General features: G+C 48.6%; 1 protein-coding gene across 4 annotated transcripts in view; it reads left to right on the top strand.

Moving 5' to 3' along the window:
* KIAA0513 (KIAA0513 ortholog) overlaps positions 1–18,008 on the top strand; it is a 163,819-nt gene that overhangs the window by 104,498 nt on the left and 41,313 nt on the right. For all 4 annotated transcript variants that reach the window (XM_029608044.1, XM_029608043.1, XM_029608042.1 and 1 more), the window contains 4 exons: positions 12,630–12,843; positions 13,276–13,307; positions 15,880–15,955; positions 16,989–17,066. In XM_029608044.1, the coding sequence (XP_029463904.1) occupies positions 12,630–12,843; positions 13,276–13,307; positions 15,880–15,955; positions 16,989–17,066 (400 nt within the window). The remainder of the gene's footprint in view (positions 1–12,629; positions 12,844–13,275; positions 13,308–15,879; positions 15,956–16,988; positions 17,067–18,008) is intronic.

Here is an 18,008-nt window from a genome sequence, read left to right on the forward strand (position 1 = left end):
AGGGACCATCCCCCAAGGTAGCCAAGTGCACGGATGTACCCACGTCTCTATGGGTCGTGAAGTTGAAAGGCGCTGTGGCTTCAGGAAGCTCAGCCGCTCCAGTGGTCCCGGGCAGTGCAGCTGCAGTTGCAGGGGAGGGTTTGGCTGATGAGCCGGGGAAACAGACCCCCCTTGGATGGCGATGACCCTCAGGTGGGTACGTCTGTTCCAGAAAGAGGAATTAGAACCTCTCATTCCGGCAGTTCTTTCTGAGCTCGGGGTGGAGCCCTCCGCATGCTCCGCCGCAGGACTCTGTGGATCCAGTCCTGGCAGGATTACGAACGCCGACCCGGGTTTTTCCCGTCCATCACATGCTTCAGCAGCTGATGACCAGGGAGTGGGATGCTGGTTTGTGGGTTGGTCGAGCTATGGATAAGCTTTACCCGCTAGTGGATGAGTTCCTGGAACTCCTACAGTTCCCTAAGGTAGATGCTTCAGTTTCGGCTGTTGTCAAGCGGACTACTATTCCAGTCGCAGGCTCGGTGGCTCTCAAGGACCTTCAGGACCGCAAGCTGGAAGTACTGCTTAAACGCATTTTTGAGGTGTCGACCCTAGGTATCCAGGCGGCGGCGTGCAGCAGCTATATGCTGCGTGCGAGCCTGCACTGGGTACAGCAATTGCTGATGTCCAGAGAAGATCTTCCTCCGGATGAATTGGAGTAGGCGCAGCATTTGGAAGCTGCGGTGGCATATGGGGTGGATGCGCCGTATGACCTGCTCCGTACTTCCTCTCGCACCATGTCGTCGGCAGTGTCCACAAGATGGCTTTTGTGGCTTTGCAACTGGTCTGTGGATGTTTCATCCAAGGCTCAGCTTGGTGCTATTCCATTTAAAGGTGGTTTTTTTATTCGGAGAGGATTTGGAGCAGTTGATAAAGTCCCTGGGGGAGAACAAAGTTCACAAGTTACCAGAGGACAGACCGAGACCCTCCAGAGGGTTCCCATCATCCCGCTCTCTTTTTTGGGGACAACGGAGATTTCGGCAGAACAGGCAACAAGCGGCTGTACAGCGCCAACCGGTGGCCAGGAACCAAACCTGGTCCTCGACTTTTCGGGGATGCAGAAACGCCCGAGAGGGTGGTTCTTCATGCTCTTTCGCTTCCAAGACTGCACAATGAGACGGGTGGGCCCTTCCCTCAATCCCTCGGGTAGGGGGGGGGGGGTCACCTGTCCGATTTTACGAGGCATGGGCCAGAATTACTTCCGATCAGTGGGTGCTAAGCATAATAGAACGAGGCTACGCTTTGGAATTTGCTCGGCCTCTCAGAGACTTTTACTTAATATCTCCATGCGGTCCACAGGTCAAACGGCAGATTGTTCGTCAGACTCTCGAAAGTCTTTTGGCTCTGGGAGCAGTAAAGCCGGTTCCTCCAGAACACTGGAGGACAGGAAGGTACTCCATTTACTTTGTAGTTCCAAAGAAAGAAGAGTCCTTCTGGCCAATTTTGGACCTCAGAAAGGTAAACAAGGCTCTCAAGGTGCCACATTTTCGCATGGAGTCTCTGTGTTCAGTCATCGCGGCGGTACACAAAGGAGAATTCCTGGCCTCTCTGGATCTGATGGAGGCATACTTGCACATTCCCATTTGTAAGGATCATCAGAAGTTCCTTCGCTTTATGGTCCTGGGAATTCATTTCCAATTCTGCGCTCTGTTGAAATCCCTGGATGGGTAATCAATCAGGTCAAGAGCAACTTGGTTCCCTCTCAGACATTGGAATTTCTGGGAGCCAAGTTCGACACTTCGGTCAGGAAAGTTTTTCTTCTGACGGATCGAAGGAACAAGCTGATGGGACAAGTTCGTTGCTTGTTGGTTCTTCCACAGCCCAAGGCCTGGGACTACCTTCAAGTTCTCTGTTCAATGGCATCCACACTGGAGGTGGTTCCTTGGGCATTTGCTCATAGGAGACAGTTATGAGCATTACTTTCCCAGTGGGATCTCAAGTTGGAGAATTTCCAATTCCCTCTGCCACTCACCAAACACGCCAGGTCCAGGTCCAGTCTTGGGTGCTGGCTTGCCCGCTCAACCTGTCTCAAGGAGTGGATCTGGAAGTCTCGCGCACTGGACAGTGATGACCACGGATGCCAGCCTCTCCGGCTGGCATCTTTCAGTACAGGGCAGTTGGACCCTGGAGGCGTCCGGATTGTCGATCAATCGCCTGGAAACCAGAGCGGTTCGCTTGGCCTTGCAGAACTTTCTTCCCTACTTATGCCATCAGGCGGTTCGTGTCCTCTCCAACAATGCAACGATGGTGGCCTATATCAACCGTCAAGGAGGAACCAGAAGTCAATCAGTAGCCGATGAAGCAGAGCTGCTTATGGCTTGGGTGGAGAGGAATCTAGCAATGCTAGCGGCGTCTCACATCGCCGGGAAGGACACCATACAAGTGGACTTCCTCAGTTGAAAGCGCATAGATCCTGTAATGTAGGAACCTTTGGACGGAGCAATGGATCTCATTCCTCGCAGATGGGGGGGGCTCCCCACATGGACTTGATGGCAAGGCAGAACAATGCCAAAGCCCCTCGCTTCTTCAGTCGCAGGAGGGATCACAGCGCAGTAGGGGTCGATGCGCTAGTACTTCCCTGGCCAACCTCAGTTCTCCTGTACGTGTTTCCTCCTTGGCCTCTGGTAGGCAAGGTGCTTCTCAGGATAGAGGTCCACCCAGGGAGGGTAATCCTAGTAGCTCCCGAGTGGCACCAACGTCCGTGCTTTGCAGATCTCGTCAATCTGACCGTGGATGGCCCGCTACAACTCTGGCATCTTCCACAACTTCTCCATCAAGGTCCTATATATTTCGACCAGGCAGCTCGCTTCTGTCTAGCGGCTTGGCTTGTGAAAGGAGGAGATTGAGAAAGAAGGGCTATTCTGAGGAAGTCTTCACTACATTGCTACAAGCCAGAAAAACGTCTACCTCCCTCTCATACATTAGGGTATGGAGAGTTTTTGAGACGTGTCGTGTGAGAGAGATTCTTCCCAGACATGCTATGATTGCTCAGATGTTAAGCTTTTTACAAAATGGATTAGCCAAGGGCTTGTCCTTTAACTCCCTTCAGGTACAGGTGGTGGCCCTAGGCACTTTGGTTGGTAGCTCGGTGGCATCACATCCAGATGTGGTGTGTTTCCTCAGAGGAGTGAGGCATTTGAAGCCCCCTGTCCATGCGCCTCGTTCAGTGAGGTTATTTTTGGCGCTTGCGCCTCTCCTCTCCTCTGCCGCTTCTCCCACGTGCCTGCAGTATTAGTGCGGTAGTGACCCCGGCAGCCTCCAGGCCATGTGGGCCAGCCACTTTGGAATGGGTTTTTCAGGCGGGGGCGGCAGGATGGCGGACAAGCTGCGGGATGCTGCTTGCCAAGCTTGTAGAGTGTGGTTTGCCTACCTAAACTCCCTCTACCTTTGCACTACTTGTCCTTTGGGGGAGAGGGATCCTCCTCTAAGCTTCAGAAGCCCAGGAAGGCTTCTCGATCCTCAGGGACAATGGCAGGGCACAAGGTGAGGGTCTCAGTGCCTGAGACCTCCAAAGGGTTTGTGGACCGCAGAGCTACCGCCAACGGAGCTTCGGCCAATGGCCCTACCCCCCCCCCCCCTTTCTCCTGCACTCCAGGGTGTTGAGCAGGGAGATGATGTAGGCTCTAACTTCACCTCCAGTGATGCTGAGGACATGCCTCTGGGCTCTGGGGGGTTTTCACCCGAATTCGTCATCCTACTACGTGAGGCCTTCTTGGCTAAGAAGGCAGCTAAGCGTAGACCCAGGGAGTCAGGCTTGGGTTTCTCTAAGAGAGTTCGCCGCTCCTCTATGGTCTCTGTAAAGATGCGGGGGTCTCGTCCTGGACGTTCGGAAGGGGACAGGGAGGATGGGATGGACTCAGAACATCTCAGGGAGAGGGGGACTCCTCTCCAGCAGCAAGAGGGGCGCTTTCCAGCCTTTTGCATTGAGTGTCACATGTATGATTTTTTACCTTCCGGTTAGCGTTTGTATGTGTGCACTCTGTGCAAAGAGCTCCTGGCTCTCAGGGAACGAGTCCGATCTCTGGAGGCTAGAGTAGCAGACTTGGAGGAACTGAGGCAGACAGAGGTACATTGATGAGACCTTCAGGGACATAGTAGCCAAGTCCCAAATCCAGTCTGGCAGCCCCAGTGTTGCCTTGGATCAGAAAAGTCTCCCAGTAGGAGAACATCACCCTGATGTTGCAGGAAATGATCTTGTAGCAAGGACCTGCTCTCCAGGTGATGTATTGTCCTCTCGCACTGAGGACAAGTCTCCCAGGGCTACTGCCCAGGAGGGAAGGGTTAGGTCGGCCATCATAGTTGGCGATACAATTATTAGAAATGTAGATAGCTGGGTTGCTGGTGGACGTGAGGACTGCCTGGTAACTTACCTGCCTGGTACGAAGGTGGCAGACCTCACGTGTCACCTAAATAAGATTATAGACAGTGCTGGGGAGGAGCCGGCTGTCGTGGTACCAATGACATAGGAAAATGTGGGAGAGAGGTTCTGGAAGCCAAATTTAGGATTTTAGGTAGAAAGCTGAAATCCAGCACCTCCAGGATGGCATTCTCTGAAATGCTTCCTGTTCCACGTGCAGGTCCCCAGAGGCAGGCAGAGCTCCAGAGTTTCAATGTGTGGATGAGAAGATGGTGCAGGGAAGAGGGATTCAGTTTTGTAAGGAACTGGGGAAACTTTTGGGGAAGGGGGAGACTTTTCCGAAAGGATGGGCTCCACCTTAACCAGAGTGGAACCAAGCTGCTGGCACTAACTTTCAAAAAGGAGATAGAGCAGCTTTCAGACTAGAACAAGGGGGAAAGCCGACAATCACTCAGCAGTGCATGGTTCGGAGAAATGCATCTTGAAGGATACTAATGAAACAGGAGAGTTAGGGCATCCCAACAGAGAGGTTCCATGAAAAGCAAATGTAGTCCATGTGCCTATATGTAAAAAAAATCACCGAAGCTAATGATTTCCGAATTATCCCTAACAACTGAAAAGCAGGTTGTTAATACAAACAAAAAACACACTTTGAAATGTCTGTATGCCAATTCCAGAAGAAGTAAGATGGGAGAGATAGTGTGTAGCAGTGAATGATGAGATTAACATAATTGGCATCACAGAGACTTGGTGGAAGGAGGATAACCAATGGGACAGTGCTATATCAGGGTACAAATTATATCGCAATGATAGGGAGAATCAACTCTGTGGGGGTATGGCACTTTGTCCTGGAGGGTATAGAGTCCAAAAGGATAAAGATCATACAAGAAACTAAATGCTCAGTAGAATCTATATGAGTAGAAATCCCATGTATGTTGGGTAAAAGTATAGTGATAGGAGTATACTACCGACCACTTGGACAAAATGGTCAGACAGATGATGAAATGCTAAGAGAAATCAGGGAAGCTAACCAATTTGGCAGTGCAATAATAATGGGAGATTTCAATTACCCCAATATTGACTGGGTAAATATAACATCAGGACTTGCTAGAGACATAAAATTCCTGGATGTAAAAAATGACTGCTTCATGGAGCAATTGGTTCAGGAACCAACAAGAGAGGGAGCTATTTTTATATTTAATTCTTAGTGGAACGCAGGATTTGGTGAGAGAGGTAACTGTGATGGGGCCACTTGGCAACAGTGATCATTACATGATCAAATTTAAACTAATAACTGGAAGGGGGGCAATAAGTAAATCTACAGCTCTAACACTAAACTTTCAAAAGGGAAACTTTGAGAAAAATGAGAAAAATAGTTAGAAAAAACTGAAAGGTGCAGCTGCAAAGGTTAAAAGTGTTCAACAGGCATGGACATAGTTTAAAAATACAATCCTAGAGGTGCAGTCCATATGTATTCCACGCATTAAGAAAGGTGGAAGGAAGGCAAAACGATTACCGCCATGGTTAAAAGGTGAGGTGAAAGAGGCTATTTTAGCCAAAAAAAAATCATTTAAAAATTGGAAGAAGGATCTATCTGAAGAAAATAATATAAAACATAAGCATTGTCAAGTTAAGTATAAAACATTGATAAGACAGGCGAAGAGAGAATTTGAAATGAAGTTGGTCATAGAGGCAAAAACTCATAATAAAAATTTTTTAAAATATATCCGAAGCAAGAAATCTATGAGGGAGTCAGTTGGACTATTAGATGACCGAGGAGTTAAAGGAGCTCTTAGGGAAGATAAGGCCATTGCAGAAAGACTAAATTAATTCTTTGCTTCCGTGTTTACTAATGAGCATGTTGGGGAGATACCAGTTTCGGAGGTGGTTTTCAGGGGTGATGAGTCAGACAAACTGAACCAAATCACTGTGAACCCCGAAGATGTAGTAGGCCAGATTGACAAACTAAACAGTAGCAAATCATCTGGACCGGATGGTATGCATCCTAGGGTACTGAAGGAACTAAAAAATGAAATTTCTGATCTATTAGTTAAAATTTGTAACCTATCATTAAAATCATACATTGTTCCTGAAGACTGGAGGGTGGCCAATGTAACTTCAATATTTAAAAAGGGCTCCAGGGGCAATCCGGGTAACTATAGACCAGTGAGCCTGACTTCAGTGCCAGGAAAAATAGTGGAAACTATTATCAAGATCAAAATCGTAGAGCATATAGAAAGACATGATTTAATGGCACACAGTCAACATGGATTTACCCAAGGGAAGTCTTGCCTAACACATCTGCTTCATTTTTTTGAAGGGGTTAATAAACATGTGGATAGAGGTGAACCAGTAGATGTAGTGTATTTGTATTTTCAGAAGGTGTTTGACAAAGTCCCTCATGAGAGGCTTCTAAGAAAACTAAAAAGTCATGGCACAGGAGGTGATGTCCTTTTGTGGATTACAAACTGGTTTAAAGACAGGAAACAGAGAGTAGGATTAAATGGTCAATTTTCTCAGTGGAGTGCTTCAGGGATCTGTACTTGGACCGTTGCTTTTCAATATAAATATAAATGATCTGGAAAGGAATACGAGTGAGGTTATCAAATTTGCGGATGATACAAAATTATTCAGAGTAGTTAAATCACAAGCGGATTGTGATACATTACAGGAGGACCTTGCAAGACTGGAAGATTGAGCATCCAAATGGCAGATGAAATTTAATGTGGATAAGTGCAAGGTGTTGCACATAGGGAAAAATAACCCTTGCTGTAGTTACACGATGTTAGGTTCCATATTAGGTGCTACCACCCAGGAAAAAGATCTAGGCATCGTAGTGGATAATACTTTAAAATTGTTGGCTCAGTGTGCTGCAGCAGTCAAAAAAGCAAACAGAATGTTAGGAATTATTAGGAAGGGAATGGTGAAGAAAATGGAAAATGTCATAATGCCTCTATATTGCTCCATGGTGAGACCGCACCTTGAATACTGTGTACAATTCTGGTCACCGCATCTCAAAAAAGATATAATTGCAATGGAGAAGGTACAGAGAAGGGCGACCAAAATGATAAAGGGGAACAGCTCCCCTATGAGGAAAGACTGAAGAGGTTAGGGCTGTTCAGCTTGGAGAAGAGATGGCTGAGGGGGGCTATGATAGAGGTCTTTAAGATCATGAGAGGTCTTGAACGAGTAGATGTAAATCGGTTATAGAAGGACTAGGGGGCATTCCATGAAGTTAGCAAGAAGCACATTTAAGACTAATCGGAGAAAATTCTTTTTCACTCATCGCACAATTAAGCTCTGGAATTTGTTGCCAGAGGATGTGGTTAGTGCAGTTAGTGTAGCTGGGTTCAAAAAAGGTTTGGATAAATTCTTGGAGAAGTCCATTAACTGCTATTAATCAAGATTATTTAGGGAATAGCCACTGCTATTAATTGCATCAGTAGCATGGGATCTTCTTAGTGTTTGGATAATTGCCAGGTTCTTGTGGCCTGGTTTGGCCTCTGTTGGAAACAGGATGCTGGGCTTGATGGACCCTTGGTCTGACCCAGCATGGCAATTTCTTATGTTCTTATGGACCCGGATGAGCCAAATGGAGATTTCGCCCCTGGTCCAGACGCCACTAAAGATGACCAGACCCCCATTGAAGGTGCCGGGCCTGACGGAGATGACCCCCGGGTGGTTCATCTATTTAAGAGGAAAGAGCTGAGACCTCTTATTCTCTAGGTTTTGGAGGAAATGGGAGTAAAGCTGGCTCAGAGTCAGATAGTAAGGGAGTATTGGATGGTCTGAGAGGTCCGCTGAGCGCCTTTCCTATTCCAAAGAAGATTCAAAAGCTGATTAGCCCGGAGTGGGATACCTCGGAAACGGGATTGAAAGTGGCAAGGGCGATGACGAAGCTCTGCCTCCTGTTGCAAGGCGCATCTGGACCGCCTTAAGACTCCTAAGATGGATGCCACTGTCTCTGCGGTGACCAAGAAGACCACGATTCTGGTGGCCGGGTCTGCCACTCTGAAGGATGCACAGGATCACAAGCTGGAGATTCAACTCAAGCGGATGTTCGAGGTCTCCACGTTGGGGCTCTGCGCTGCAGTTTGCGCTAGTATGATGCAGCACTCCTGTTTATGTTGGATCCAGAAGCCTCAGGAACCGGCGGCTTAGGGTGTACTCTCCCCTGTTCACGCAGCCCATCTGGAGGTGGGAGTGGTCTATGTGGTGGACGCTTTGTATGATTTGGTGCACACAGCAGCTCGCAGTCTGGTTTCGGCGGTGGCAGCAAGGCACATTTTGTGGCTGTGAAACTGGTCTGTGGACATGTGGTCCAAGTCCCAGTTATGTCACCTTCCTTCTAAAGGGAAACTCCTCTTCGTAAGTTGATCCAGATCCTCCTCGAAGTCCTTGAGGGAGACTAACGGCCATAAATTGCCGGAAGACAGGAAGAATGTTAAGGAGTCTTTCTCTGGCCGCTCTCATTTTCAGGAGTTGAAGCGTTTTCATTCCGGAAGAAGGGCAGCTTCCCCTGGATCTAAGCAGCCGGCTGGCCGCCAGCAGTCCTTTCGATTTTCCAGACGACCCTCCAGGAGCGGCTCTGGCCAGGGGGTCGGAGGCAGTAAGTCAACCCAATGAGATCCGGCCCACCCACTCCTCTCCAGTAGCAGTCGGGGGCCTTGTTCCATTTTTACAAGGAGTGGGTGAAGATTACATCCGATCAGTGGGTTCTTGAGGTGATCAGGGATGGCTACTCCGTAGAGTTTTCTCGGCTGCTTAAAGACAACTTTCTGGAATTGCACTGTGTTTTCCACAGCAGGTGAGAAGCCGTGGAAGGAACCCTGCAGAGATTGTTAAGCCTGGAGGCTATTCTCCCGGTGCCAAAGAATGAGCAGGGCACGTCTACTTTGTGGTTCCAAAGAAGGAGGGAACCTTCCACCCCTCTTGGATCTCCAGAAGGTGAACAGAAGCTTGAAGGTTCCATGTTTCCAGATGGAGACACTATGTATGGTGATCGTGGCAGTCTGCAAGGGGGAATTTCTGGCGTCATTGGATCTCACCAAGGCCTACTTGCACATCCCCATACGGCAGGGTCATCAGAGGTTTCTGCGGTTCAAGGTGCTGGGGTGGCACTTCCAGTTCAGGGCTCTTCCATTCGGTCGCCACAGCTCCGCAAACCTTCACCAAGGTGATGGTAGTGGTAGCAGCAGCCTTAAGGAAGGGAGGGGTGCTGGTGCATACATACCTCAATGATTGGCTCATTCGGGGCAAGACACAGGAGGAGTGTGTTCAGGCAGTGGACGTTACACTCTCTGGGTTGGGTGATCAACCTGGTGAAGAGTCAGCTGGCGCTCTTGCAATCTCTGGAGTACCTGGCCGGGTGTTCCTGACGGTGGACAGGTTGACCAAATTGCATTGTCACAGGCGAGGGGCTGTTACTCCTCCAAGTTCCGAAGGTCTGGGATTACTTACAGGTCCTAGGCTCCATGGCCTCAACGTTGGAGCTGGTCCCATGGGCTTTTGCCCACATGTGACCGCCTCAGAGATTCCTGTTGTCCCGCTGGGATCCAAAGTTGGAGCAATACCACCTTCCACTTCTGCTAGGGAAGGAAGCCAGAGCCAGCCTGTCGTGGTGGCTATCTTGGCCCCGTTTGGAGAAGGGAATGAGTTTTGACATCCTGGATTGGGTGGTGGTGATCATGGATGCCAGTCTCAGGGGCTGGGGAGCAGTGTGCCTGGGTCGCTCAGGAACTTTGGTCAACAGAGGAGAAGTCCTGGTCAATCAGTCGCTTGGAGATAAGGGCCGTGCACAGAGCCTTGAAAGAATTTCTGCTGATGGTGCAAGGTCACATGGTTTGGGTGTTCTTGGATAATGCGATGACAGTGGCATAGATCAACCGTCAAGGCAGCACCAGGAGTCAAGCGGTGGCTCGAGAAGCTCAATTGCTGTTTGCGTGGGTGGAAGGGATCGCAGCTTCCTACGTTGCCGGAGTAGACAATGTGCAAGTGGATTTCCTCAGCCATCAGTAGCTGGATTCAGGGGAGTGGGAGCTGTCCCTGGAAGCTTGGAACCTCATTTGTGCCCGATAGGGGGATTTCCTCAATTGAACCTCATGGCGATGGCGGCTCATTGTAAAGACGGCTCGGTTCATCAGTCGCAGATGGGATATCAGTTCAATAGGTGTCAATGTTCTGGTGTGCCCGTGGCCGAAGGGGATCCTTCTTTATGTCTTCCCACCGTGGTCCCTCATAGGGCGCATGCTACAGTGCATAGAGGCCCATCCTGGCTCTGTGGTTCTGGTGGCTCCCGAGTGGCCGTGGCGGCCGTGGTTCGCAGATTTGGTTCATCTGACCATCGACAGACCCTTTCGCCTAGCTCATCTGAGGGGGCTGTTATGGCAAGGTCCCATCTTCTCGGATTGGGAGGATCACTTTTGTCGTGTGGCCTGGCTTTTGAGAGGTGGCGGTTACGACTGAAGGGCTATTCTGAGTCTGTCATTACCACCTTTCTTCAGGCTAGACGTCCGACGACCTGCATGGCATATGCATGAATTTGAAAGGTGTTTGAGACCTGGTGTGGTCAGCAACGAGTAGATCTGATGGTGTCCGCTGTTCCAAATATTTTGTCCTTTCTGCAGCAGGGCTTGTCAAAGGGTTTGGCTTATAGTTCGCTGAGAGTTCGTGTCGGCCCTCGGTTGCCTTAGGGGTAAGGTTCAGGGCAGGCCGTTGGCCACTCAACCCGACATCGTCCATTTCCTGAAAGGGGTAAAGCATTTGAAGCCTCCAATTCGGAAGGTGTGTCTTGACTAGAATCAATCTGGTGTTGGGGGTCCTCTGTGAGGCCCCCTTTGACTTTGGGTTGAGCATCTTTGAAAATCCTTACCTTGAAGACCATTTTTTTGGTTGCCATTTGCTCGGCCAGGAGGATCTCCGAATTACAAGCCCTTTCTTGCCGCGATCCTTTCCTGCGGATCTCAGACAAGGTGTCTCTACAGACAGTGCCTTCGTCCTTCCCAAGGTAGTCTCTGCCTTTCATGTGAATCAAACGGTGGAGTTGCTGGGGTTTACAAACTGGGATCTGATAGAATCTCCATCTCTTGGATGTACGGCATGCCCTATTGCGATATTTGAAGGTCACCAATTCTTTCTGGTGATCAGATCATCTTTTTATTTTATTCGGTGGACCTAAGAAGGGAGAGAAAGCATCTAAGGCTTCCTTAGCCCTCTAGTTGACGGAAACTATTTCCTCGGCCTATGTTTCTAAGGGCCACACGGTGCCAGTGGGTCTTAAAGCATATTCTACGCATGCACTAGCAGTGTCATGGGCCGAGTGTCGGTTGGTCTTTCCTTAGGAGATATGTAGGACCGTAGTGTGGTCCTTTCTGCATACTTTCGCTAACCATTACCATTTGGATGTGAGCGCACCAGAGGCGGCTGCCTTTGGTGTGCTGAAAGCAGGTCTTTCGGGTTCCCGCCCGGTTTAAGGGTGCTTTGGTACATCCCACTTGTCTGGACTGATCTGGGTATGTTCAGGAAAGGGAAATTGGTTCTTACCAGCTAATTTCTGTTCCTGTAATACCACAGATCAGTCCAGAGGCCCGCCCTGTTGGTACTTCCGAAAGACTGACTGTCCTGTTGTTTGCTTGGATACATTCCGAAGAGTTATTTCAATAAAACGTACTAGTATATTCGAGCTCAGCAGTTGCCAAGAGTTGTTAGCAGTTTTTTCCGGGTTTTCCAACCCTGGGGTTTTTCGTTCGCCCTATTTTAGGGGAATTTTTTTTTCTTGTTCTCATCTTGGCATGGGTACCGGTCAATACTGAGGGACTCAGGTGGCACTCTCTGTTTTTGTTCTCTGCCTCCATCTGCTGGTAGGGATGCAGAACCCACTTGTCTGGACTGATCTGTGGTATTACAGGAACGGAAATTAGCAGGTAAGAACCAATTTCTCTATATTTTTCCCCCTATATGTAATCGGCCATGACTGCAAATACTTTGTTCTGGAAAAGGACAGGGTTCATCCTTCAGTGTTGTGAGAATACATCATGTTTATAAATGTAAAGAGAAGGAATATGCGTGTTCTTGTTTTGGCTCATGGGAAGTCTGTAGACTCTGTGGTCTTCTTGTTGCCAAAAAAAAAAAGGCTTCCCTGCTCACCCTACAAAAAAAAAAAAAATAATGATGAAATCTGTCTTTGCACTTGGGTCCTTCTCAGACGCACCCTCACTGTAATTGTTCCTTGCAGGGAAGACGCAGACCCCTCCTGCAGACTCTAAGCCCAGGCTGGTGGGGGCGGGCAGCATCGATGCCTACCTGAAGTCTGCCAACAGCTGGCTGGCGGAGAAGAAGGACATCGCGGAGCGGCTGCTGAAGAACACGTCCACCAAGACGGAGAACATGAAAGGATTCTTCGGGGGACTGGAGACCAAGCTGAAGGGGCCGCTGGCCAGGAAGAGCGAGTCAGTACCGGGCATCACCGCCTGTCTGTCAGAGCAGGAGCACAAAGAAATTGGGGTTTAAAATCATGTACCCTGCCCTTTTCTGTCATGTCCATTTCATTTCTTGTTCCTCTGAAGATATTGCGAGACCTTTTCCACCCAAAGCCCTGGTGGAGGTTTCAGAATTACACTTAAGTTCAAAGTATTGGGAGCTCTTCAGTCATTTGAATAATCCTGAAGAAATCCAGGTTAATCTAAAAGATTTAATGAGGATTAAGCTGTTTCTCATTTAGTAAATGTGAGCCAGATATTCAGAGAGCTGAGAGAGGATTTAATCAGGCTAGAGGAGGCTGTCCTGGGCCTAAATAGAGAGGGGGATATTTTTTAGCTTTAATGCCAGTGGGCTGTTTTTGGGGTATCTGCTTTTGACTTCTGCTCTTTTCTTTGTTTCAGGGATGGTGAAAACCAGCAGAAAGAACAGCCTGGTAAGCTCCTGCCACATTGTCCTGTGTCGTTTTATGATGGATGCTGTCTTAAATTGCCCCAAAGCACAGATCTGGGTGCGCGCCACTCACTGCTTGAAAGCTTAATGGAGGTCACATGTCTAGCTCTGGCGGTCTGCTGTAAAGAAGGTCACCGTGCTGAGTGTGCCAGCTGGCCTGAGAGCGCAATGTTTCTGAGCCACTACACTGAAGACTCATGCAGACTGTCCTGTAAAACCATACGATGAACCTTTGAACTGCCACCGCCCTCCCATCTTCATGCTGGGTCAGTGATCGAATTCTGGCTTAGAAGGAAAAGTGCTGCCTATCGGCACCAATGCTCGATGGAGAACCCCGTTTTCAGCACTGTGCAGACTGCTTAGTGTCTAAGATCTGGAATTGGAGTACAAAATGATGCAGTAGCAAGCAGAGTCTCTAATTCATTCAGCAAGTTACATAACCACATTATATATCCTGCTTACACAGCAGTGTGGTAAATGATGGCAGAAAAAGGCCAAAATGGCTTATCCAGTCTGCCCAGCAGCCCTTTTACCCAGGTGTGATGAACAGTTTACACATCAGGTGCCACGGATCTCCACCGGAGTTTCCTCTGGCTTCGCCCTGCCCATTCATCATCTTTTGGGACGATTCATGCATGATCATGCTCCATCTCCCCAACATGCACCCACTGCTGGACCCCTCCTCAGCCAGCACACACCAGCCCTCACCCTCACTGTGCCGCAGGATTTCAGGAGGCTTTCCGATTAGTGCATGTGTTAGACCCTTGGTTTATGTTTCAAAATGGGTTGGGTGGATTGCTGGCATTGCCGCAGAGCCCTGATGCTCAGCAGAAGCTTCCCTGCCCAGTGGCACAATACGATAATCTACTCCAGTTGACAGTTGTGCTGGGTGCAGGGGATCCTGGCTCCCTTCTCCACGAGGGGGGGTATGGGGGACGGGTTCAGTATGTTGGTAATCAAAATGATAAAGGGGATGGAACAGCTCCCCTATGAGGAAAGGCTGAAGAGGTTAGGACTGTTCAGCTTGGAGAAGAGACGGCTGAGGGGGGATATGATAGAGGTGTTTAAGATCATGAGAGGTCTAGAACGGGTAAATGTGAATCAGTTATTTACTTTCTCAGAAAATAGAAGGACTACGGGGCACTCCATGAAGTTAGCAAGCAGCAGATTTAAAACAAATGAGAGAAAATAATTTTTCACATTTAAGCTCTGGAATTCATTACCAGAAGATGTGGTTGTGGCAGTTAGCATAGTTGGGTTTAAAAGGTTTGGACCCATTCCTAGAGTAGAAGCCCATAAACTGTTATTAACTAAGTAGATTTGAGCAAAGCCACTGTTTATCCCTGGGCATAAGCAAAGTGGAATCTTATCTGCTGTTTGGGATTCTACTGGGTAATTAGACCTGGATTGGCCACTGGGCTTGATGGGACCCTCAGTCTGATCCAGTGTGGCAGTTCTTATGTTCTTATTGCTATTTCCCTCGGCCCTGGGAAAGCTGTGACACTGCTGCCCAGGGGGCTATAACCCACGCAGCCTTCCCAGCCGACTCGTAACCAGTCGTGGCGCACCACCATAGAGGAAGTGCACCCTGTGGGGGCTGGGGCCGGCCAGGAGGAGCTCCAGCTGGGCATCTGCTGCAGAGGAGTAACCCAGTGATTGGAGTTGTAGGCTAAGAATCGGGGAAGCCAGAGTTCAAATCCTGCCAGTGCTCCTGGTTCACCTAACCTCTCAAAGCTGTACTGCTGCTCTCTAGGATTGTAACTGCTGCTCTTTGCTTCATTCCCATCCTCTTAGCATGAGGGCGCATCTGTGTGTGTTTATTTATTTAAAATCTTTTCTATACCGTCATTAAGTTATTTTACCATCACCACGGTTTACAAAAAGGCACCAATAGTAATAAAAGTTGATTAGTATAGATAACTTATTATAGATGTGCCATCACTGAGCGCTAACATGTTCTTTTAATATAAAACTATGTGTTGAGTTATCTCCTTTACAGTTCCTATATAATATGTATTTAGAGGTGGGAAAGAAAAAAGCAAATTTTAAAACTGTTTGCTTGGTGCTACTTATGCGCTGGTTTGGTTTCTTGGTTCTCCTTATAAAAAGCCAGGTTTTTAGACTTACTTTGAATAGTTTAAAGCTTCTCTGCAGTCTGATTTCCAGTGGCATTGACTTCCACGGTACGGGTCCCGCTGTTTTGAATTCTGCCACTGCTTTTATCTCTCCCACCTCTGAGGGGATATTCCAGGCATCCACCTGACTTTCCTGACTCTGCCCCCTGGGAGCTGCTTGTAACCTGGTGTGATTCTACGTAATGCTTTCCTGAATAGCGTGCTAGCCCTGTGTATACCTGCCCAGTCTCTCTCATGCTTGTAACCTGGTGTGATTCTACGTAATGCTTTCCTGAATAGCGTGCTAGCCCTGTGTATACCTGCCCAGTCTCTCTCATGCTTGTAACCTGGTATGATTCTGTGCAATGCTTTCCTGAATAGCGTGCTAGCCCTGTGTATACCTGCCCAGTCTCTCTCATGCTTGGCTTTTATTTGCCTCAGTGACAGCGCAGAGTGCCCAGGAGAAGAAAGGGGAGAAGATCTACCTGTATTCACACCTCAAGCAACAGCCAATCTGGTAACGTTGGGCTTCCAGCCCCTCTCTTATCCACACAAACAGGAAATGGGGGGGGGATTTTTATTTTGAATTGCCACACCAGTTGCCAGTCCCTCCAACAGCTTGTTGGAACGCCTTCATTGCACGGATCAGGCCACCTCTGAAATCATTGCAACTGCGAGCCCTTCCTGTGGTGGAAGGACTGAAAGCCAACTTGGCAGTTCAAAGAGTTTTCTTGTCAGAGGAATGGCGCGCTTCAGCCCCTCTTCCACACCCTGCCAGGTGGGTGAGTGATTGATGACCCCAGAAAGAAGGTGACTGATCCCTGGGAGAAGTGTTTGAAATGTGCTGCGAGATCAGCAGCCGGGCTCTGGATGCGAAGGCATGGAGCAGGAGGTCTGGTCTTCAGTACACATCTATCCTGAACAGGACCGACTCAAGCCATTTCTCACTGAAATTTTGCTAAGTTACACATAGGGAATCTGGCCTTATATAATCAGGTCTGCTCACCTGCCCCCCTCTAAACGTATTTGCCCCCTAATAACCTTTGAACCATTCATCCATTGTCTGCCACAATGCCCAGTGACTCCCAGCTCACACTTTTCACATGCCCTTGATACCTCCAGTACTTTAGGGAACCAATCAGCTCAGCTGTAATCTCAGGGAGGTCTGAGCACTTTGTGATGTCATTCAGCATTTTTGCAGCTGCCCTGTCATTGGTTGATATCAAGCATTTTAAAAGCAGCCTTGCCATTGGTTGATAGAAATTTCCATATGGTTATGACTGTTCCAAAGAAGGAAATTAGACAGCATAAAATGTTCCCACATCTCCTGGTTTCCTTCTGGGCTAGTGCACTGGAGTCATTTGTGTTTTTAGGACAATGTACGTGCTTATGTACGCCTGTCCACATTAACCGCAATTCCCACCGGGAACCTTTCTGGGGCAAAAGGCATTAAAGCCATGGGCCCAGGTTTTGTGACTGCGAGCACTTGCCACAAATGTTTCCGGAAGCAGGTTTTACAGGATGTGTGTTTTTTTGTGTTTTGCTTTCAGGCACACCCTGAGGTTCTGGAACGCGGCTTTCTTTGACGCCGTGCACTGTGAGAGGAGAAAGAGGTCTCCCACCACCAGGTAGGAAGAAGGGCAGTTGTCGGATCCGCCCCATTGACAGACCCCCATTCGTTTAATGCAGCGATACAGGAGAAAGAAATGAATAAAACAAAACCCCCCGGAATAGCCGTAGAAAGGATTACAGCATGAGAAGGGGTTTCTTTCCGTTTTCTGGTCCTGCTGCTCTGCTGGTAATTTCACTATAAGCAAATTAAGCTGCTGTGGCCCGGTTTGCAGTCGGCATTTAAACGTAAAATGTTCTGACTGCGTCAGAACTGCCCTGTCACCTTCCCCTGATCACAGGTCTTTGGCATGATGACAAAGCAACATAGACCCCCCTCCAAACAGAACATAGCTTTTTACGGAGAGAGCTCCCACCAGGACCGGATGATTTTCTGCCTGCTGGCTCTAACCGTGTGAAGAAACCTGTGCTTTATGCACAGAAATGCCTGTAAGTGCAAAGGAAATTCAATTTCTAGGCTCCAAAAAATAGCAAGGGAAGCCCTTGTGTAATGCAAGAAGGTTTTCCTTTGCAGCTGCCACGCCATCCTTGACCCATTTCTCTCATGCTGACCTGCAGAATTTAAAAAAAACAAGCTTTTAACCTTTTAAAGGGTCCAAAGAACAATTTGATACGTTTTAATGAAGTGCTTTAAAGCATTAGGAGAAGTTTAATGGCTTAATTCTGCAGTCTGCAAGGCGTGAAATTACCAGGAGCAAATTTGTCACTGCACTGGGCCTTGGGGCTGGATTGTGAGCCTGAGGCACGCCCCCAATGTCCTTCAGGAATGAGTCTGGATGCGCCTCGGAGCCCCTAAGCGTTGCCCTGCTGTCACCGCTGAAGCAGCATTTCTGCTCCACAAGCCTTGCCACTTTGCTGGAGTGTCTCATGGCATTTTCAGCTCCCAAGCATCTATGTAGCATATTCTGAAATGCCAGGACAATTCCTGGGCACTGCCCACT

This window comes from Rhinatrema bivittatum, chromosome 7 (assembly GCF_901001135.1).
Source record: "Rhinatrema bivittatum chromosome 7, aRhiBiv1.1, whole genome shotgun sequence".
NCBI classification, from domain to species: Eukaryota; Metazoa; Chordata; class Amphibia; order Gymnophiona; family Rhinatrematidae; genus Rhinatrema; species Rhinatrema bivittatum.